This window comes from Ascidiella aspersa, chromosome 8 (genome assembly GCF_963924565.1).
Source record: "Ascidiella aspersa chromosome 8, kaAscAspe10.2, whole genome shotgun sequence".
Lineage (NCBI taxonomy): Eukaryota > Metazoa > Chordata > Ascidiacea > Phlebobranchia > Ascidiidae > Ascidiella > Ascidiella aspersa.
In genome coordinates this window covers 23104542-23123227 of record NC_139454.1, presented here as the reverse complement: position 1 = coordinate 23123227, position 18686 = coordinate 23104542, and the positions used below count along the sequence as shown (strand labels likewise).

Genomic DNA, 18686 nt, shown 5'->3' with positions numbered 1-18686 from the left:
CCTCCATCCATTATTTTAAGATTTCTTTAAAAAAATCCAAAATGCTGCATGGTAATAGGCTTCAATATTCATCCCACGTCTAACTACAACCTCCAGCCATCATGCTCCAAGCACCGTCTTTCAATTCTCCTAAATCCCTCATCTTCATCTTCTTTCCTCCAGGAGATCCGTCAGTCCGTGAACCTTCCAGGAAGCGAGACCTCCTTGGTGTACTTGAGCGGAAGAGCTCCGGGATACCAATCGATCCTTTCTCTTCTCCTCATCGACGGAGAAATGCCAGCCAACCTCCTCCAAGTCCACATCCGCATTGTCATCCAGGGACGACTCTTCACCAAGAGGATGGAACCGGAGTCTTCGCTCCGCTTCACTTATGAGTGGCCGAGGGTTGATGCATACGATCGTCCGGTGTACGGACCCGTAAGCGCTAAAGGTAGGATTTTATGTTCTTTTTAGTGTTTTTTATTAAAACAAACTTGACTTGATAAGAATATCAAAGTCCATACAGAAGTAGGTGTCAACTCTTTATTCGAAACGTTCAAGATGATACCTACTTCTGTATAGGCTTTGATATTCTTAATACGTCTTAGTACAACCTCCAGCCATAATGCTCCAAAACTGGACTTTGGTTTAAGTTATCTCATAATTAACTTGACTGGGACTTAAATCATTTCAAAATAACTCTTAAATGACTTGTGTACAACACTTCCAAGTAGATATCCTTTACATTAGGTTGTTACAACACAGATAGGGGTTCTTAAACTTTTTTTAATGCTGAACCCCTAAATAAATTGTTGGTTCGAGGGGAAGAAAAACGAAATTAGTTTTTGTAAACTTTAACACCAGCTGAGGGTTCCAATTATTTGTTGGAAACATTGTAAATATATCCTCTCCTCTTATTTTTCGCAGATGTCCAAAGAAGAAATATAATTAAGTTGAGATTTTTAGTTTTAATCTCAAATTAAAAAACCTGTTAATTTTTAGATGTTATTGGCTGTATTTACAGTGCTGTATGTTTATTTTTGTGTAGTTAAAATTAATTATCAACTGTTACATTTACTGAACTCATCACATTACGCAAAATTCACAGATTAAAACACAGATTAAACATTAAAATCGAAAAAAACAGGAAAACATTTTGCATATAAAGACCAACTGTATTAAAAGTTTTCGCACAATCAAAAAAAATTCTTCCATTTGCAGTCCTGGTCGGTTACGAGTACGAGTCTTGTTCGGACGTGGTCTGGACGACCCTGGTCACCACGCTGCACGGACGACCTTCAATTGACCTCTGGTCGCTAGACATCCACCATAGTTACCATCCGGACGCCGGCATCGTTTACCTTGGCAACGGCGGCCAGATGCGCCTGCGCGACCAACCACCCATGATGTCCACTGTGATGGGCGACGGACTCACGCGACACGCGTCCTGCGACAGATGCGACGGTAAGCGACACGCTACACGCTACACGAGACACGCGTGACGATTTTGAGACAAGGGCTGATATAAGTGGAAGAAATTGTGTTAACCCTTTGGCTTAGTAGAAAATGTTGTATTATCGTTTTTAATTAGGTCTCACTTACTTTAAAAAGAACATTGTGTTTGTGATTAATTATTTGGTTGTAAATGTAAGTTACTATAATGTACATTATGTGCTCCTTAAAAGGTTTCAAACCAATTTTAGTCGACCTGTATACTAAATATTTCGGAAGTACAAAAGACATAAACAACTACTGCCGTCTATTTTTCAATCTGTTTTCCCTACAACTTGCTTCAGGACCAGCAACCCGTACCCAACTTCTGTCGCCAGTGGCGCTAGCGAGCGACGCGGCGGGAAATATTTACGTCGGGGACCACAACTTTATCCGAAAAATCGACGTTCACGGCAACGCAACAAGCCTCTATTCGACGAGAAGTGCTCCCGCTAAGGTATATATTGATTTGTTTTTAATCTTGAAACGAAATACCGTGTTTTACGGGCCTGATAAATCATGTATGCACTGTGTCTAAATATTAATGCTGCGGATATGCTTGTTGTACTGAATATGTGAATAATGGAAATCACCTTGACCCTTGCAAGATAAATGTCGACCTTAATTCCCGATCAGTAACAGAAAAATACTCTAGCAAAGCTAGCAATTCAGATCAGGCACAATAAACAGATCTTATATCTTTTAAGATCTGTTTATTATGTCTGACCTGAATTGCTAGCTTTGCTAGAGTATTTTGCTGTTGCTGATATACTTGTGACCCTTTTATCGTTTCATTAAATATTTTTATGTCACTTGTATAATGCCACTTTAATTGATCTAGTCTTTCAATATATTTAGAATATCAATTCATTTGTGTATTGAAAAGGGAAAAAAATATTTGTTTAAAGTCTTTATTTTATGTCCAGCTTTAAGTTATGTGTGAATAAGTTTGCGTATAAAAAAACATTAGTGTGATTAAAAAACATAATAAGTATAAAAAACATTTGTTTCACTAGTTTGTTTATCTACTAAGAAAAAACGTCTAGTTATCCTATTTTAGGTCTTAGATTTTCTTTGATAAGTCTTTGAACGTCTTGTGGCTCTTAATAATATTTTGTTCATAATAGTGTAATGTACACTGCCGAGGAGCCATTTTTTTTATTTTTTAATTAATATTATGCCTGGTAACAACAGTTTATATATTGCTACAACAATATACAGTATTAAAGTAACTTTTTCCGTTTTTGTAGTACTACATGGCGATGTCGCCGGTGGCCAACGGCGTCTTGTACTTTTCCAATCCCAACGAACGTCGCATTTACCGGCTCCGTAGGATGGACCTGCCCAGGAACCGAAGGTCCCGGGACCTCTTCACAAACAGCGAGACGGTGGCCGGCACCGGCGCCACCTGCTACCCCCTGCAGAAAGGTCAGTGACAGACGAACAGAGTGACCGCTTGACAGACGAACAGGAGTGAACATTGATAGAAAACACGAAAAAATTAAAACAGGAAAAACACAAAAACACAGAAAAAGGGGGTAAGAACAGTAACAAATCAAAAAACGCAAAAAATGGTAAAAAACTGAAAAAAACAAACCGATAAAATATGCAGAAAAAAGAAACAGACTTCCATTCAGAAATACAAGCGTTTTTCAAGTTAGTTAAACTGTGGATTTTAGACACCATTTAACTATCGAGTGAGATCAGCCCTTGCCTAAAGCTAAGTTGCGAAATCATTTTGTAAATCTTCGAGGGAAAATTTGCTGATTCGAAATTACTTTTTAATACACAAACAGCAATTGTTTTTTTACAATAAGTTTTAATTGCAAATGCGGTCCAATTTTCTTGTTTTAATTTAGAACATTGAACTAGTGTTCTATGTAGTCTCGTTTGAAGCAACGTTCTGTGCGCTTTTTGTACGACACTCAACCCATTATGCATTTGCGTACCAGCAAACCAATAAATTCAACCATCTTTACCCAGATGACTGCGGTGACGGCGGACAAGCTACTTCGGCTCGTCTCTCGGCGCCCAAGGGTCTGGCCCTGGACAAAAACGGTGTTTTGTACTTCGTCGACGGCACCCGTATTCGAACCGTAGACCCTCGGAACGGCGAGATCGCAACGTTCGCAGGAAGCCTTTTGGTCTCGGGAACGAGGCCTTTGCCTTGCTCTGGAAGCATAAGCCTAGATCAGGTGTGTGTTGCTTACTTGAAAGGAAGTTTTTCGATGTTGTAAGATGAGAAAAGCCAAAATTAGAAGCACAGCTGCTGTAAAAATGGTTAAAACTCGCAAATGAGTTGTAAAAATGGCAACGTTTTACGGAACTTGTTTTTATTGATAAAAAATCTAAATTTAAATTAAATATTTCAGTTTTTTATGTTTTTCTAGCTTTTTCAAATTTTTCAATTTTTATTTTTTTTTTTTTTTACATATTAACTAAAATAATTTCGCTTTTTTAGATTGAGTTCACCTTCCCCACCGACCTTGCCCTAAGTCACGTGGACGGCGCGCTCTACGTACTCGACGGTGACGTCATAGTACGCATTGACGTCACCGAACGTCAAGCGTCGCTGGCAGCCGGCGTTCCGGTTCACTGCACACGTTGGGCGGCAAAACAGCCGGACTACCGGTAAGTTATACCAGTGCGGTGTTCAACCTTATAAACTTGATGTTTTAGTTATTGTTCCGTACTTTGATTTCGTAGTTTCGCATTTAATCTGCTGCTTTTTAGAAAGTTGTTGTTCGAAAATCCTCTTAACAGTTCCTTATTTTACTTTTCTCTAACCTCATTCACCGAGTCTCCATAGGAGGTTTGGCGTATCAATTGCATATTTTGCCTTCCAACGGCTATTTTTGCCTTTGTGTTGCCGTGATTCCGCATTTCCTAATCTTTTTTCGTCTTTTCCCGGCAGTGATGCGCGGAAAGTCAGTCTCATCTCGCCAACTTCGCTTTCTGTGTCACCACTAGACGGCGCCCTGTTCGTGTCGGAGACTGACCAACGTTCGGTGCACAGGGTCAGGCGCGTCGACCCCTACAAGTAAGAAGGCCTTAAAAATGGCTGTATTTGTCATAATTCAAAACCGTGCTTTATTAGATCAAAGTTAAAAGTAGTTAGAAAGTCTACTACAATTTGTCTTCCGCAAATTGCCACGCAAATGACTTGACTCGGACATAATTCAATTCTTAAATGACTTAACTTGACTGGGACTTTGGTCATTTCGCAAATTCTTGGCTGGGATTTGAGCCAAGTCGCGAAATGACTTGACTGGGATTTAAGTGATTTCGCAAATGACACGACTGGGACTGAAGTCATATCGCAAATGACCTGACTGTCACTAGAGTCACTTTGCAAATGACTTGACGTTGATTTGCTCATTTTGTAAACGTTACTCGGATGTGATTCGTTAAAAATAACCTTAAAATAGCTTGTTAACAACAATACTGCATATTATTCGTAAAAGGTTAAGAAAACCAGAGATTTAACCTTTTGCGCCTTTCCAACAGCGGTCGTATCTCAACCGTGGCCGGGGTGGACTCCAAATGCGACTGTGCGCTGCAGGACTGCCAGTGCTTCGCCGGCGACGCGAACTTCGCCCGCAGTGCGTCCCTTCACAACCCCACCGCCGTAACAGCGACACCTGACGGTAGCGTGTACGTGGCCGACCAGCTCAATCTGCGCATCCGCAAGGTGGGCACCGGGAGCCGCTCTGCTAGCTTTTTGATTTTATATTTGAGCTGAATCGTTTGCAGCTGATTAAAACAAAAACACGTACTTTTGCCTGACTCTAAAATCGGGATAATTATGTCGTAGTATGGCTAGTGGTCGATTTCGTACTTTTGGATACATTTATTAATTTATTATCCGTGTTTAATGTTTATTTCGTTGTTTTTTGCATATCTTGTTTATCAGTTAAAAAAAACAAATTTTTGCCTCTTATTGTCTTTAATTACAATTAATAACCCTAACCTCGTTTTCGATTAAAAAACCTGCCCTTATACCCCACCAGGTGGTCCACTCTCTACCACGCTTGAGTGCGCAGGGCGAGTATAACGTGGCCGACCCTGACACCAACCAGCTGTACGCGTTCGACCGGAACGGGCGTCACGTGGAAACACGAAACGTCATAACCGGAAGCTGGCTGTACAACTTCGCTTACTCGAGTGAGGGAAAGCTGAACGCTGTGCGTGATGTGAACGGAAATACCTTGCAGATTGATTTCGGGTCGAACGGGGTAATTGAGTGCTTTTGCAGTATTTTTTAAAGCATTTTGAAAAAAGATATTTATTATTTTTTGATGCATTTTAAAAAAATGTTTAGCATTTTAATTTATTTTAACAAAAGAAATTCGTTTTTGAAATCAAACATGATAACTTTTTCAAGTTCTACTTGAGCGTTGTTTGCTTTGATGAATTTCCTTAAGAGCTTTAAAAATGCTGCCTTATGTGATTTTTTATTAAATTGCGTGAATTTTAACATTGTTTATATTTTCTTCAGGTTCCGGTTCAGATCGCGCTCCCCAACGGGAACACCCTGGGACTTTCCCACAACAGCGCCTCGGCCCTGACCAAAATAACACAAGGTGAGTTTGATTGAATTCAACATGACGGTTCAGTGTTTTAGTTTGACACTTTTAAAAGGTACTAAAAATAATGGTCTCTAGTAGAAGACAACGCTGCCTTAAATCGAGTCGGGGGTTACTTTCAGAAGAAGTATAGTTTAAACAACTTTAAAAAAGTAAAATGACAACAGTGTTTAGCACTGTTTATAGGGTCAACCAAATTTAGAAGTATATACTTTTAGGATAATTTCAAACAAGACACCCTCAAACGAATACTTAAAATATTAGTCCTTAGGAAATAACAACAGGCTTTTTTGAAAAAAAGAAAGTCAAAAATCCCGAAACAAGCAGCATTCCCCTTAAAACCGCATTTTCTTATTGCAGGCTTTTCCAGCCCACTCGCCGTCTTCAAATACCAGGGAGAAGACAGTGGTCTCATCCGATCGAGCGTCATCGGTCGCTTTGCGTCATCATTCTACGTCTATGACGTACACGGTCGCCTCATCACCGCCGTGTCGCCCACTGGCGCCATGACGTCACTGCATCGACACATCAACGCCACACGTCACACGGTAACCATGGAAACGGCGGCCACGGCGGTCGGAACCGACCCGGCCGGGCGCATGGGCGTCGGACGGCGTGACGTAGTTGTGACGACAGAGCCCGGATATCTTTGTGACCTCATCACAACAACTGAAGGTAACGCTTTGGATATTTTTCTGTTTTTTTTTGCTTTTTTTTTAATTGATTTTTTTTTTCAGATTTAGTCCTTGCTTCTCGTTTTTATGTTTTCTTTTAATATGTTTTTTTATTTTAAAGTTTATTTTCCATTCATAATTTTTTTTGCTGAATTTTTCCACAACAAAAGAAGGTAACGATTTAGATATTTTTCTGTTTTTTTTCCGTTTTTTTTTTAAAAGGATGTTTTTCAGATTTAGTTTTTGCTTTTTGTTTTCGTGTTTGCTTGTATTATTTTATATTTATTTTGGAGTTTGTTTTCCATTTATATTTTTTGTTCTGAATTTTTTTACAACAACGGAAGGTAACGCTTGGAGTATTTTAATACTTTTAATTATATTTGGATTTTTTTTAATAGGTTTTTATGTTTTAAAGTTTATTTTCCATTTCTTATGATTTTTCATCTAGTTGTCTAAATCGGTCCATAACAGTCTTTTTGCTTTCAATTAAAGATCTGATTGCATTATAACTTCTACTATATTATAACTTGGCCATTCACTGCCAAATTTTGCCCATGGAGTGTGTTTTTGCTTTCAATCGTAACAAATTGTATTACTCTCCAGGCGCGATGGTGACCACTTACAAGCGGTGGACTGACAATTCGATATCGGTGCATTACCTGGATGATTCGGACCTCATTTTCGAGACCAAACCTCACCCGGTCCTGGGCCTGACCGCGCCCTTCCTGGCCAAACGTACCATCCACCTGCCAAGTGACCCCCTTGAGAACGAGATCGTGTGGCGAACTCGCAAGGAAAAGGATATAGGTAAGTGCTTCAAACGTTGATAGTCGTACTGTGCTTTTTGGGAATGGTTATAAGGAGAAAGCAACGCCACTTAGAGGAAATAACTGTTTTTCCGCAATTAATAAGGCACTTCTTGAGGTTAAGGTGTTTGACATGATTTAAATGTTAGACTTACTTTAAAAATGCTGTTGCTACCAGGCATGGTATTGACCGAAAATAAGCTACCTGGAATTAATTTCTTTACAAAATGCGTCGTTTTACTTTGCATGGAGCTGTTACATTTTCTGATAAAGGCATCCTGGATAGGTAGACGAAACTTGGGATAAAACAAATAAGTACAGAAAAAACTTATTTTCAGTATTTAGATCTACTTTTATAAGTATGGGGTTACAAAAGCAGCTTCCGAGGGGCTAGATATCACTTGTTATTAAATACATATGCGTGTGTGTGTTTCATATGTGTTACGCGGCCATGTCTGGATAACTATGCAACAGCTGTTTATCACGCTTTTATTCTTATTTTATCTTGCTACAACCTCAAACCATTATGCTTCAAAGTAACAAAAACGCTTATAGTGTACTTCATACCCGACTTGGCTTACTGTAGCCCAGGGCAGACTTCCAATAAACCAGTTGTTTTATTTTCAGGGTCGCACAGTCGCTTCTTACTCGGCCGACGAATGGCTGTGAACGGTCGCAACATTTTGTCGCTCGATTACTCCCAGGGTCACAGCATGGAGAAGATCTACGACGACCACACCAAGTTTATGTTGCGCGTGCAGGTAAAAACGTAAAAAAATAAATAAAAACTTGCGACTTTTAGGATTAAAAAAAAAACGAAGTTGGGATTTACAAAAAAATTCTTGAAAAAAAATGTAGGATTTCTAATTAGGAATGCAAAGATAATATTCTCGAAGTTTATGCTACGCGTGTAGGTAAGAAACTCGCGAAAATTCTAATTTGGAGTTCAAAGATATTAGTTATGTTTTGAAATTCTGGGGTACAATTTGTCAACATCTGTGTATAAATATATTTTGCCTAAGAGTATTAGATTCGTGTTTTTTGCTATAAAATCATCTCTTCAATGTAAAATGTTTTCCTACAAAAAAAGCAACCGCATCTATTCCAGTTGCCAAAGCCAAAAAATCACCATTTATCTTTTTTCTAGTACAACCAGCGTGGCCTGCCGACCCTCTGGATGCCCAGCAACGAAATAACCCCGGTGAACGTGACCTATGACCCCCGGGGTCACGCTGCCACGTGGCAGAGAGGTCCTCACACCGAGAGAGTCCGCTACGATTCGAACGGCAACGTTGAAAGTGTTCGGAAGGCCGACGGATACACCTGGCGTTACTCGTACGGGAATAAGGTACGTGTATTTGTGGGCGCTTGTTTTCTGATCTCAAGTCTCAGTCAAGTCATATGTAAAATATGTGAAGTCTAAGTTAAGTCCTATGTAAAATATCTTAAGTCTAAGTTAAGTCTAAGTTTTAAGTCAACTAATTTGTAAAAATAACTTAAGTCTAAGTCAAATAATTCATAAAATACCTTAATTCTAAGTCAAGTCTTATGTAAAATATCTTAAGTCCCAGTCTAGTCATTGTCATTTGTAAAATAACTAAATCTTAAGTCAAGGTATATGTAAAATAACTTAAGTCCTAGTCAAGTCATAATAAGAGAAATATATTCCAATTCAAGTCCTTGTCATAAAATCACATGTTAAGCTATTAAATTTTGATGACTTAAGTGTCTTTAAGTTAAGTCAATGACTAAAGTCATTTCAACACCGCGGGTTAGGTCGAGTTACTCCATGCGAGTGCCTCAGAGATAGTTTTTAGACTCGACAAAACACAAACTCTAATTTCATACCCACTAGGTGGCCTACCTCACTCTACCGGGAGCCAATCACCGCTTTACATTCACCTACGACGCAAGCGGCAACCTGCGGCAACTGGCCACGCCGTCGGGTCTCAGCTACACGCTCCGCCGGAGAATCGGGGTCGGGTTTCTGCGTACCACCTTCACCGGGCCCGACGGCGCCGATCTGCTTGTTCTGGACAACAACGACCGAGGAAATCCGCTTTCCGTCTTTTACCCTGGTACGTTTGTCCGCGCGGATCGGCTTTGACTCCGTTTTTCGTCTTTTGGCCGCTGCCGAGAATTTATACTGCTTTATTTTACAAATTGCGTTGTTTTTGACACGCTTTTCAATCCTATTAAATTCTCAAGTTTTTTAACAAAGCTAGTTTTCATATTTATGCAATCGCTTTTATAACTGTCAGAACCGTTTAAACACTTACAAATTACTGTAACCAAACTAAGTGTTATCGTTTAAAACCAAACTAACAATGGTCTTCATGACGTCACACTTGCAGGCGACAAGCGCAAGGCGATTTTCCGCTACGATGCGCACGGTCACATGACTGAGGTTCTGCACGACGGCGCCCTCACGCGGATGTTGCGCGACCCGCAATCGGGCGAGCTCGTTTCCGTGGCAACCGATGACTGCACACTACGTTACCATCGCAACGGACCGCTGGTGACGCGTCATACCGTGACGTCATCGAGTGACGGAGGCGTCCTGGCCACATTCGAGTACGCCAATGACGTTAATCTGCGGCTGGAGAGTATCCAGGTAAGGGGTTGAAGATTAAGCAGGTTTGCTGATTTGGCCACTTCTGAAGTCGAACTAAAAAATTAAAACTGTATTCAAAAAGACCAGAATACTAAATCATTCATTCGAATTGAGTTTATAGGCGGAACTGATGATGTATTTTGCGTAATTATAGTATTCCGCTCTTTTTGAATAAAGTTGTTTTAAGATGACCGGGTTTTTCTCGTAATTAAGGTAGAGCAAATTTGTTGGGGGTCGTAAAGAGATTTACTTATTTTTTTGGTTGTTTTTACTTGTATTTTGCTAGGGGTATAGTTTTCGGATTTCAAGGGTATTATACTCGAGAAAAATTTCCCACCTCTCTAAAAGTAAGAAAAAATTATCGAAAACACTCGTATTGTCTCGCAGGTTCGAGTCAACGACACCCGGCTCCCAAAAGAGGACCTTCTTTACGATGACGTGTCAGGTAAACTGACCACGTTTGGTCCGTACAAGGTCATTGACTTCCCAGGTCGCATCTACTCCATCAGCACTCCTTCCATGACGCTCTCCAAGCAGTCTAATAACAACGGAAAAATCCGCGAAGCAGAACTGGTCATTTTCAGGTGAATACGCAATTATTTTGTTGTGCGGAGCATAATGACTGGAGGTTGTAAGCCAGATGTAGAATTGATATCAAATCCATACAGAAAAAAGCATTTTTTAACGTTTAGAATCAATCTTGGCATAATGGCTGGAGGTTGTAGTTATTTATAGAATAAATAATATTTTATCCTGTAGACAACTAGGAAGCATTTTGTGAACGTTTCAAATAAATATTAAAATAATGGCTGGAGGTTCTAATTGGACGTATAGTAGGGATATATCAGAGACAGTAATAGTAAGAATTTTGTGAACGTTTTGAATTGTAATAATAACTGGAAGTTCTATAGTTAGTTGTAGTGAATGCCAAATCCCGTACACAACTAGGCAGTATTTTATGAACATTTAAAACAAATGCTGAAAAACAATTTATTTGAAGTTTCCAATTGGACTTGATAAAGCACACTTGTGCGAAAACAAGTCAACATTACAGTGAAGTGTGGGCTTGTACATTGCCGCCTGATTTCTAGGTTTCAAATATAGATAAATACGGTTACCAACAAAAAATACGTTTTAACTAGTTAAAGCGTTAATTGAAACTCCAAGCATTAATCTAACTTACGTTGTTCATTATCTCATGTAGCGTCGTTGTGTTCAACATCTATCTGAGCTATGACGCTGCCGGCCGAATCTCGAGCCAAGACGTTAAGATCGGAATCGAGCCGAACAACACGCGGATGGTGTACAGCTACTCCCGCAGCGGGGCGCTAGAGAGTGTTGCGCTCGATGGCGCCCGTCAGTGGCGATACATGTACGACGCGGATGGCAGACTGAACAAGATTCAGCGGGAAGACCAGTGGACCACTTTGCGCTATGACCGACTTGGAAGGTAAATGACTGTTTTTTTTTCATATGTAAAAGGGTTTCTTCTGACAAATATGTATTCAGCGCCGACGTTTGCAAGGTATAAAGCTGGAGTTTTCTTGCGTATTCGATAGACTAGTTCCTTTTTGTTAATTTGTTGTTTAAACAAATTTTCAAGATGAAAAATGTGAAATTTGATAGAAATGTTTTTTAGGAGATTTTGTTTTTTTACTCTCAAGCTTTTTGGAATTGTTTCATGGTTTCAGATTTGAGTAAGACGTTGAATAATTTCGTGGAGCTGTTTACAGAATTGCGTGTGGTCGTTTATAAACGGATAACTTCTTTAAAATTTAAAAGTGATGAAGATTTTTAGGAAGTTGAATAACTATATTATATTTCGATTTTTAACGTAGGCGAATAAAGCCTTACAAGTAGTCTAAACATTATGTGAACAACGATTCTTTAATATTTCTCACACAACTATTTTTTTTTATTTACCCTAACCTAACCGATATGTGTTTATTAGTTAACAGCTAAACAAAAAATCGTAATGCCAAATTTCGCCTTGAGTTGTTTAACATTACGAACATATGTATTTGCGTTTTGCAACAGCTCCACCCGATTTCAGTTATTAATCAAGAAATTTCGAGAAAACTGGCTTTCCAGCGAATCCCAACTTAGACCAGCCTGCGTCATAATCGTTTTGCTTGTTACGTCACAGACTAGCGTCTTGCGGCGACCTGCAGTACAGCTTTGACGCCGACGGGTTCCTGCAACAGCGAGGCAACGAGGTTTTCGAGTACGACAGCATGGGTTACCTGACCAGAGCCTACAGACTTGATCACGGATACGAGGTATGGTTTGTTGCTCACTCGGGGCACCATTTAAACACATTAAGGCGTAGTAAGAATATCAAAATACATACAGAAATAAATATAATTTTGTAAATGCTTCGAATATCTCATTATTTATTTTCAACATGGTTAGATCTTTGCCCTATTTGCTGGGTGTAATGATTGCTCTATTGGTGAGCATTTGGTGCCCCTTCATATTATCACAATGTCATTTTGGTCATTGTACCTTTTTATCTGTATTAACTGTTGGTTTAGCAAAGGTATTTTTACCGCATGGCTAACCATGGAAACGTTGCCATTGTTGTCAAAATATTATCAAATGGAGAAGTGGCGTTAAGATGGTTGTCGTTTGTATATGTTTTGTTGTACGTAAATCAGCATCGTTACCGGTTATACAAGCTAAAAAAAACGCTGTTTGCGCGTCCTAAACAAATGACTAATTGAGCTCTATTCAACAGATCAAATACGGTTACGACGGGTTCGGTCGTTTGACGACCAGAGTGAACGTGAAAAGCAAGGAAGTGATTCGATACCTTTACGCTGATCTCAGCAAACCAGCTCTACTTACTCACACTTTCAACGCCACCTCGGGTAAGCTTTTCAACTGCATCTTAGTGCACCGGAAGCCATCGCAGAATAACCAATTTATCGATCAATATTGCAAATAAGGCAGGCTCGCCTGTGCTGAGGTTCGAACTAAAGTCGAAATTTGTTTATTTTTTTACTCTAAATATACGTTGAATTTTTTTGGGAAGTTGTTTTTTAGCATTATCTTTAAATACAAACTCGTCTAATGAATGTTTGCCCCCCCCCCTCAGGTCTCGTCACCACCTACCGCTATGACGTCGAAGGTCACGTGTTTGCGATGGAGCGTAGCGACGGCGAGGTGTGGCCAGTCGTGTGTGACCATTTGGGGACTCCCCTTGCTGTGTTCGACCGCTCCCGAAAGCTGGTCAAGCGTATCAAGTAAGTTGTGACGTCAATGGGCAATTCGTTAACTTTGGTTAAAAGCAGCAAAAAGATAATTTTGATTTTAAAGCAGCAATATCGTAATTTTGATTTCAGAGCAGAAAAAAGAAATTGTAGTAAATTAAAATTTCTATTCTCCTAATGAAACGTTTGTCGTTGTACTTAAAAATTCAAATATTTTAGTTGAAAAAAAGCAATGTTTTGAGAAAAACATTTCTTATTTCGCCGTGACATTGCGCAAAAAATTGTTCAAGAAATTCCTAAAAAAAAATGTAAACAACGAGCAACAAATTGTGTTTTAAAAACGTTGTTTTAACATCACCTTCTCGCTTCAGGTACTCTCCCTTCGGGCAGGTAATCGACGACTCGGCGCCCTTCCTCTTTCTGGCCATCGGCTTTCGCGGCGGCATCTATGACGTCACAACCGGTCTGGTGCGCTTCGCCGACCGCGCGCTCCTCTCGCCCACCATGACGTCATCGGCAGCTACGTCATCCAACTTGAAGATCGTCGCCGATTCGGTGCTGGGCAAGCGCTCGACCACCGAACAATCGACCGGACAGCTGCAGAACCCGGTCGATTATGACGCAATAGTGGGTCAATTTACGTCATCGGGCGTTGCGCAACTCAAGGACCAGCTCGGCGCGGCGCCGACGCCCTTTGCGCCGTTTCAGGTCGCTGACCCGGCCAATCACGTGCCGGTGTACGGTCACATGACCGACACGGCCAGTTGGCTGAACGCGCTTGGCTTCAAGCTGCAAAACGTGGCCCCGGATCCACAAATCGCTTCGAGGCAAAAGGTAATTTGGGATTTATTGTGAATGTTCTTTAATTGGCCGAGGTGTCTTCAAACACCGACTGAACAGTCTGTATAATTTGCTAAAATTAATCAGTGTCTCCTTAAGGATTGATTGTTTTTAGACACAGAACGTTTGTTTTGTGATCCGCTGCTCGCTCGGGGCACCATTTATAGGATTGCTATCTTATTATTTGTTCCATCGTTTATACCTTTTTTGTATTATTTGTAATGATTGAAACAATTGTCTAGTTTTATTTATTTATTAAAAAAAAATGGTTTTATTAACCACTGGCGACTTGTTTTTCCTAACAAATGTATTTTCTTGACGCAGGACAAGTCTAGCGTGGAGTGCCAGCTCTCTCACCACCTCAGGACTTACATGAGTCTACAAACAGCCACTCCATCCGCCCTCGTGCCCACTAGGAGCGGTGCGGCGCTGGCCAACGTGCCAGGTTCGTGTTTGCTTTATGTTTTTAGAAATAGTTGTCTGGGTAGACAAAATAGAACTGTTGCGGGTGTTCGCAAATCAAATAAGCAAGATAGCTGATTTAGGCTATGATTGCGGGATTTTTTATACTCAAGTGGAGTTTATCAACATTTTTTGCCATGCTAATATAAAATAGCCTTGTCTAATTAGGACTGAGTTGTACTGTACGTAACGAAATCTTATAAAATATCGAAATTATAAATAATGTATAACATTAGTAATACTTTAAACCGAACAAACATACACACGCACTCACACTCCTTCTACTCAGACTCACACTAACACTCACACTCACCCTCATACTTACACTCACACTCTTTCTAATCAGGCTTAGACTCTTTCCACGACTCACATTCTACTTACAATCACACTAACACTTTACTCACATTTACAATCACTTATACTTTTACAACTTCACCTACACACGCCCAAAGCAAACATTTGTCATCTTTTCCGCAAAACTCATACCTTCATATTTTTCCTCAGACGGCACACTCTTCGCGCAAGGCCTCATCTTCGTGGTGGACCGCGGCGCCATCGCCACTCGCGTCCTCGACTCGGCCAGCGATGACGTCAAGCGCCTCAGCGGCATCGTCAACGGCGCTGACGTCATTTTTGGCCAGGACGCTGACTCGGCCTCGGCCGCCATGAGCCTCACAATCGAGGGAAAGCCGAACGTCTTCCTCTCCAAACCCGGCGACGCCTTCGACAAGGACAAGCAGACATTGAGACTCACCCCTGGCCACGAGCGCGTCCTGCAAGGCCGCGATGACGTCAGTGGCGGTGACGTCAGTGGTGACGACGTGCCCATCGTGGTATCGACGCGCGAGAGGCGCATCCGGATTGAAACGGGCTACGCTGTGGTTACTGTAGTGTACGTGTCCGAATCCTCTTCTTCCTCTTCCGAGTTTACAACATCCGAGGTGGAGCGGGATCGGATCGCGTCGGAGGCGCTCCGGAGGGCGGAGCAGGAGATGTGGAAGAGAGAGAGGAGCAAGATTAACCGCGGGATGAGGACGCGATGGAGTCCGGCGGAAGAGCGGGAGATCCGGAGGAGCGGATCTCTTTCCTCCTACTCGGCGCGCTTCGCCTTCGACACGGAGCGATACCCGGAGCTGGCCGACTCCGGGCGTAACATCCGGCTCGCGCGCAGGACGTGACGTCACAAATGAGCGAAATCGCGAGATTCCGGGATCCGCGCAGATCGAGTTCGGAGTTTTTTGGCGAGATTTTGCTCACATTGGCGGATGAATACTGAGAAAGACGTGACGTCGCCAAAATTAAAACGCCGATTCTTTGGAGTCCAGGGTTTGCTGGTTCACAATCCTGGACTTCTTTTCGGAATCCAAAATTTGGATTCTAAAATTTCTAAATCGAAAGATGTTGGTCTCGAGAGTTTCCGAATCGAAAATAGACAAAAACCGAAATTTCTAAATAAATTATGCAGATTCTCAAATCGTGAAATGAAAATATGCACATCCGTCAGATTGCTGGTCAAACAAATCGGATCCTGTAACTTTTAGATCCTGAATAAAAATGAAATCAAAAGTAGAAAAAATCCACTAAAGAGGGGTTTCAAACCGCCCGAGTAAAAAAACTCAAAAAGTGCCTAGAATTTCGAAGTCCCTGATAGCCGCCTCAGCTTTATTCGCCCGCCACATCACTGTGTGTCGGTGTATGGCTGTCCGTCACTCAACAAAAGGGCCGCCGCTTTTTTATAGCAACCCCTATTTTCACCCGTACTCCGTCATATTATAATCGCGTTGCCATAGGCGACGGCGCCGGTTGCCAAGGGCTGCGGATCGACGCCGTCGTCGTTTTTTGCTGTTTTTTTGTTTTTCTGACACGATTTTGTTGATTTTTGTGCGATTCTGTTTCCCAACCGTATATTTTCGCGTGTTGCCACTGTGACCAATATATTTCTCCCTTATTTACGCTCGCGCTGTTTTTCGCCCTATTTAAGTTGACCCCCCTTTGCTCTGTTCGCTTTCTGGGGTCTACCGGTGCCGTGGCCTGGCGCGCCCGGACGCCCTTTGGTCGTGTTCCCGTTTCTGAGGTCTTTTTTTTGGGGGGGGGCCTTCTCTGCTCTGCTTCGCGCGAATTTGCGACTAGCGACGAGGCGCCGTTTTTTGTTTTTTTCGAGCTTTAGATAATCATATTATTTCGGTTTCTTTTTTTTCGCTTTTTTCCACTTTGCTTGCTTGTGCCGGTGCTTTAAACGCGACCTATATACTGTAGGCAAAGCAGTTGCCAAATACAAATTCGAAACACTACAGTGAAGTTTTCTGACTACTTATTTTCTTTGTTTTTTTCAGAAAAATGAAAAAATATATTTAAAAAAATAGGCAGGTTAACGCATACCATTATCTTCTTGTTTTTTGTTTTTTTGTCAGTTTACCTAACTCTATTCCATAATAATAATTACCTTTTGAACAGAATTTTAGAAAATCTAGTTGAATAAATAAAGTAAAATAAAGGAACGAGTGGAAAAATTAATCTGCAACCTCATTAAAATCCATTGCAGCAATTAGTTGTGTTGCTAATCTAATCCAAATAATAAATTCCACCTCTGGGCTAAATTATTTCTAAGAGGTGTCCTAAAAAGCCCGATACTGCCTTCGCAGCCCTTGTCTTTCTTTAATTAAACCTAGAACAAACAAATTCAGAATCAAAAATGTCGAAATGGGTAATAACCAGCTTGGTGATACCAAGTGCTGAGATAATAAATTTTAGTTTTATATAACCATGCTGAAAATGAACAACGAGTTATTTAAAATATTCAGAATTATTAGTACTTTATATGGGCTTTAATATATTTACTACCTCAATCTAAACAGGGGGACAGTCGAAGCTATTTGCAACGGCGATTTTAAAAAGGTGCTATCGTTTTCAAACAACCATTTTGGTTGCAAACGATAACCAGTAGTTTTCAAAGGGTTTTGTTTTAGACGTCAAGTTATGACTTATCTTTATGACGTCATCTCTGAAAATTTTCATGCGTTCCGGTAAAGAAATTTTTCTATTTTTCCTTTAGAAAACTATTCTACTTCCATTCCTGCTTTTATGACTAAAACCCCAATCATTAGAAGCTAAAAACCCAAATTTGATTATATAAAAGTTTAAAATTAGAGGTACATACAAAATTAAAAGCAAACAACAAATTCACAATAAAAATATTTTGGATTTTTTTAATAAAGCTTTTATTTTAATATTAAAAAAAATAAACAAAATCTGAACGCTTTTTACTTAACATACCCTTTTTCGAAATATTGAATTAGGCAAATATCTTTGAAAGGGTACGTACTGTACAGCGTATATCTGTGACTTTTTTAATTCTTGTCATATCGCCACAGAGGGCCACCTGTGCAGTCGTTGCGGACCACCAATCGCCCGCGACGACGGTTGTTAACGCTAGATTAAGTTTAACAAATTAAAATAAAACTTGATTATTTAGTTTTCTTGTTTGGTCATGGTAATGACGTCATATTGCATCAGATCTTACTGCGGTACTTTGTACAGAACATAAGGTATCGAATTGAATTGTCAAGTATCCGGCTTCCCCAGTTATAAGGATCTTGGCTGATAAATTTTTGTTTTGTTTATACAAATAAGCTCTTGATGCCAAATCTGTTGTGCGCGAATTTAAAATATTATAAAAGCAAATTGTAACGCTATACAAACTTAATAGCTGCCATCTAGCTACAATTCCTAAATAAAAATAAATAAATAAATAGAAAAGTTCCTAAATAAAAAGGGTATTATAAATAGTGTTATTTTATAGTCCGACGTCGTGGTAAAAGTAAAGACAGTTTGTGATAACTTTTGACACGGCGTAGTATGATGATTATTGTTTTCATGTTATGTAACTTGAAAATAGCAAGCAATGGTAATTTCCCGTTTGTGCGTTTATTTGCTTATTATAATGATTATCTGGTAGTTTTTCCAATGCATTTCTAGTTCTTATTTTGTTTCTACGCGTTTTCATAACAGATTGTTATTAGTTT

The 18686-nt window shown here is 40.3% G+C and overlaps 1 protein-coding gene across 1 annotated transcript in view; it reads left to right on the top strand.

Moving 5' to 3' along the window:
* The window catches only part of LOC146136931 (teneurin-3-like), a 135569-nt gene extending 118625 nt beyond the window's left edge, over window positions 1–16944 (top strand). Inside the window, exons 21-44 of the mRNA XM_083396289.1 lie at window positions 163–430; window positions 1201–1443; window positions 1776–1927; window positions 2721–2898; window positions 3454–3665; window positions 3932–4101; window positions 4385–4510; window positions 4978–5161; window positions 5481–5705; window positions 5969–6053; window positions 6417–6731; window positions 7334–7537; window positions 8164–8297; window positions 8684–8884; window positions 9392–9614; window positions 9891–10150; window positions 10538–10734; window positions 11355–11600; window positions 12297–12429; window positions 12888–13020; window positions 13248–13395; window positions 13734–14196; window positions 14527–14647; window positions 15169–16944. Coding sequence (XP_083252415.1) covers window positions 163–430; window positions 1201–1443; window positions 1776–1927; window positions 2721–2898; window positions 3454–3665; window positions 3932–4101; window positions 4385–4510; window positions 4978–5161; window positions 5481–5705; window positions 5969–6053; window positions 6417–6731; window positions 7334–7537; window positions 8164–8297; window positions 8684–8884; window positions 9392–9614; window positions 9891–10150; window positions 10538–10734; window positions 11355–11600; window positions 12297–12429; window positions 12888–13020; window positions 13248–13395; window positions 13734–14196; window positions 14527–14647; window positions 15169–15842 — 5295 coding nt within the window. The 3' untranslated portion in view covers window positions 15843–16944. The remainder of the gene's footprint in view (window positions 1–162; window positions 431–1200; window positions 1444–1775; window positions 1928–2720; window positions 2899–3453; window positions 3666–3931; window positions 4102–4384; window positions 4511–4977; window positions 5162–5480; window positions 5706–5968; window positions 6054–6416; window positions 6732–7333; window positions 7538–8163; window positions 8298–8683; window positions 8885–9391; window positions 9615–9890; window positions 10151–10537; window positions 10735–11354; window positions 11601–12296; window positions 12430–12887; window positions 13021–13247; window positions 13396–13733; window positions 14197–14526; window positions 14648–15168) is intronic.
* The last annotated feature ends 1742 nt before the right edge of the window (window positions 16945–18686 follow it).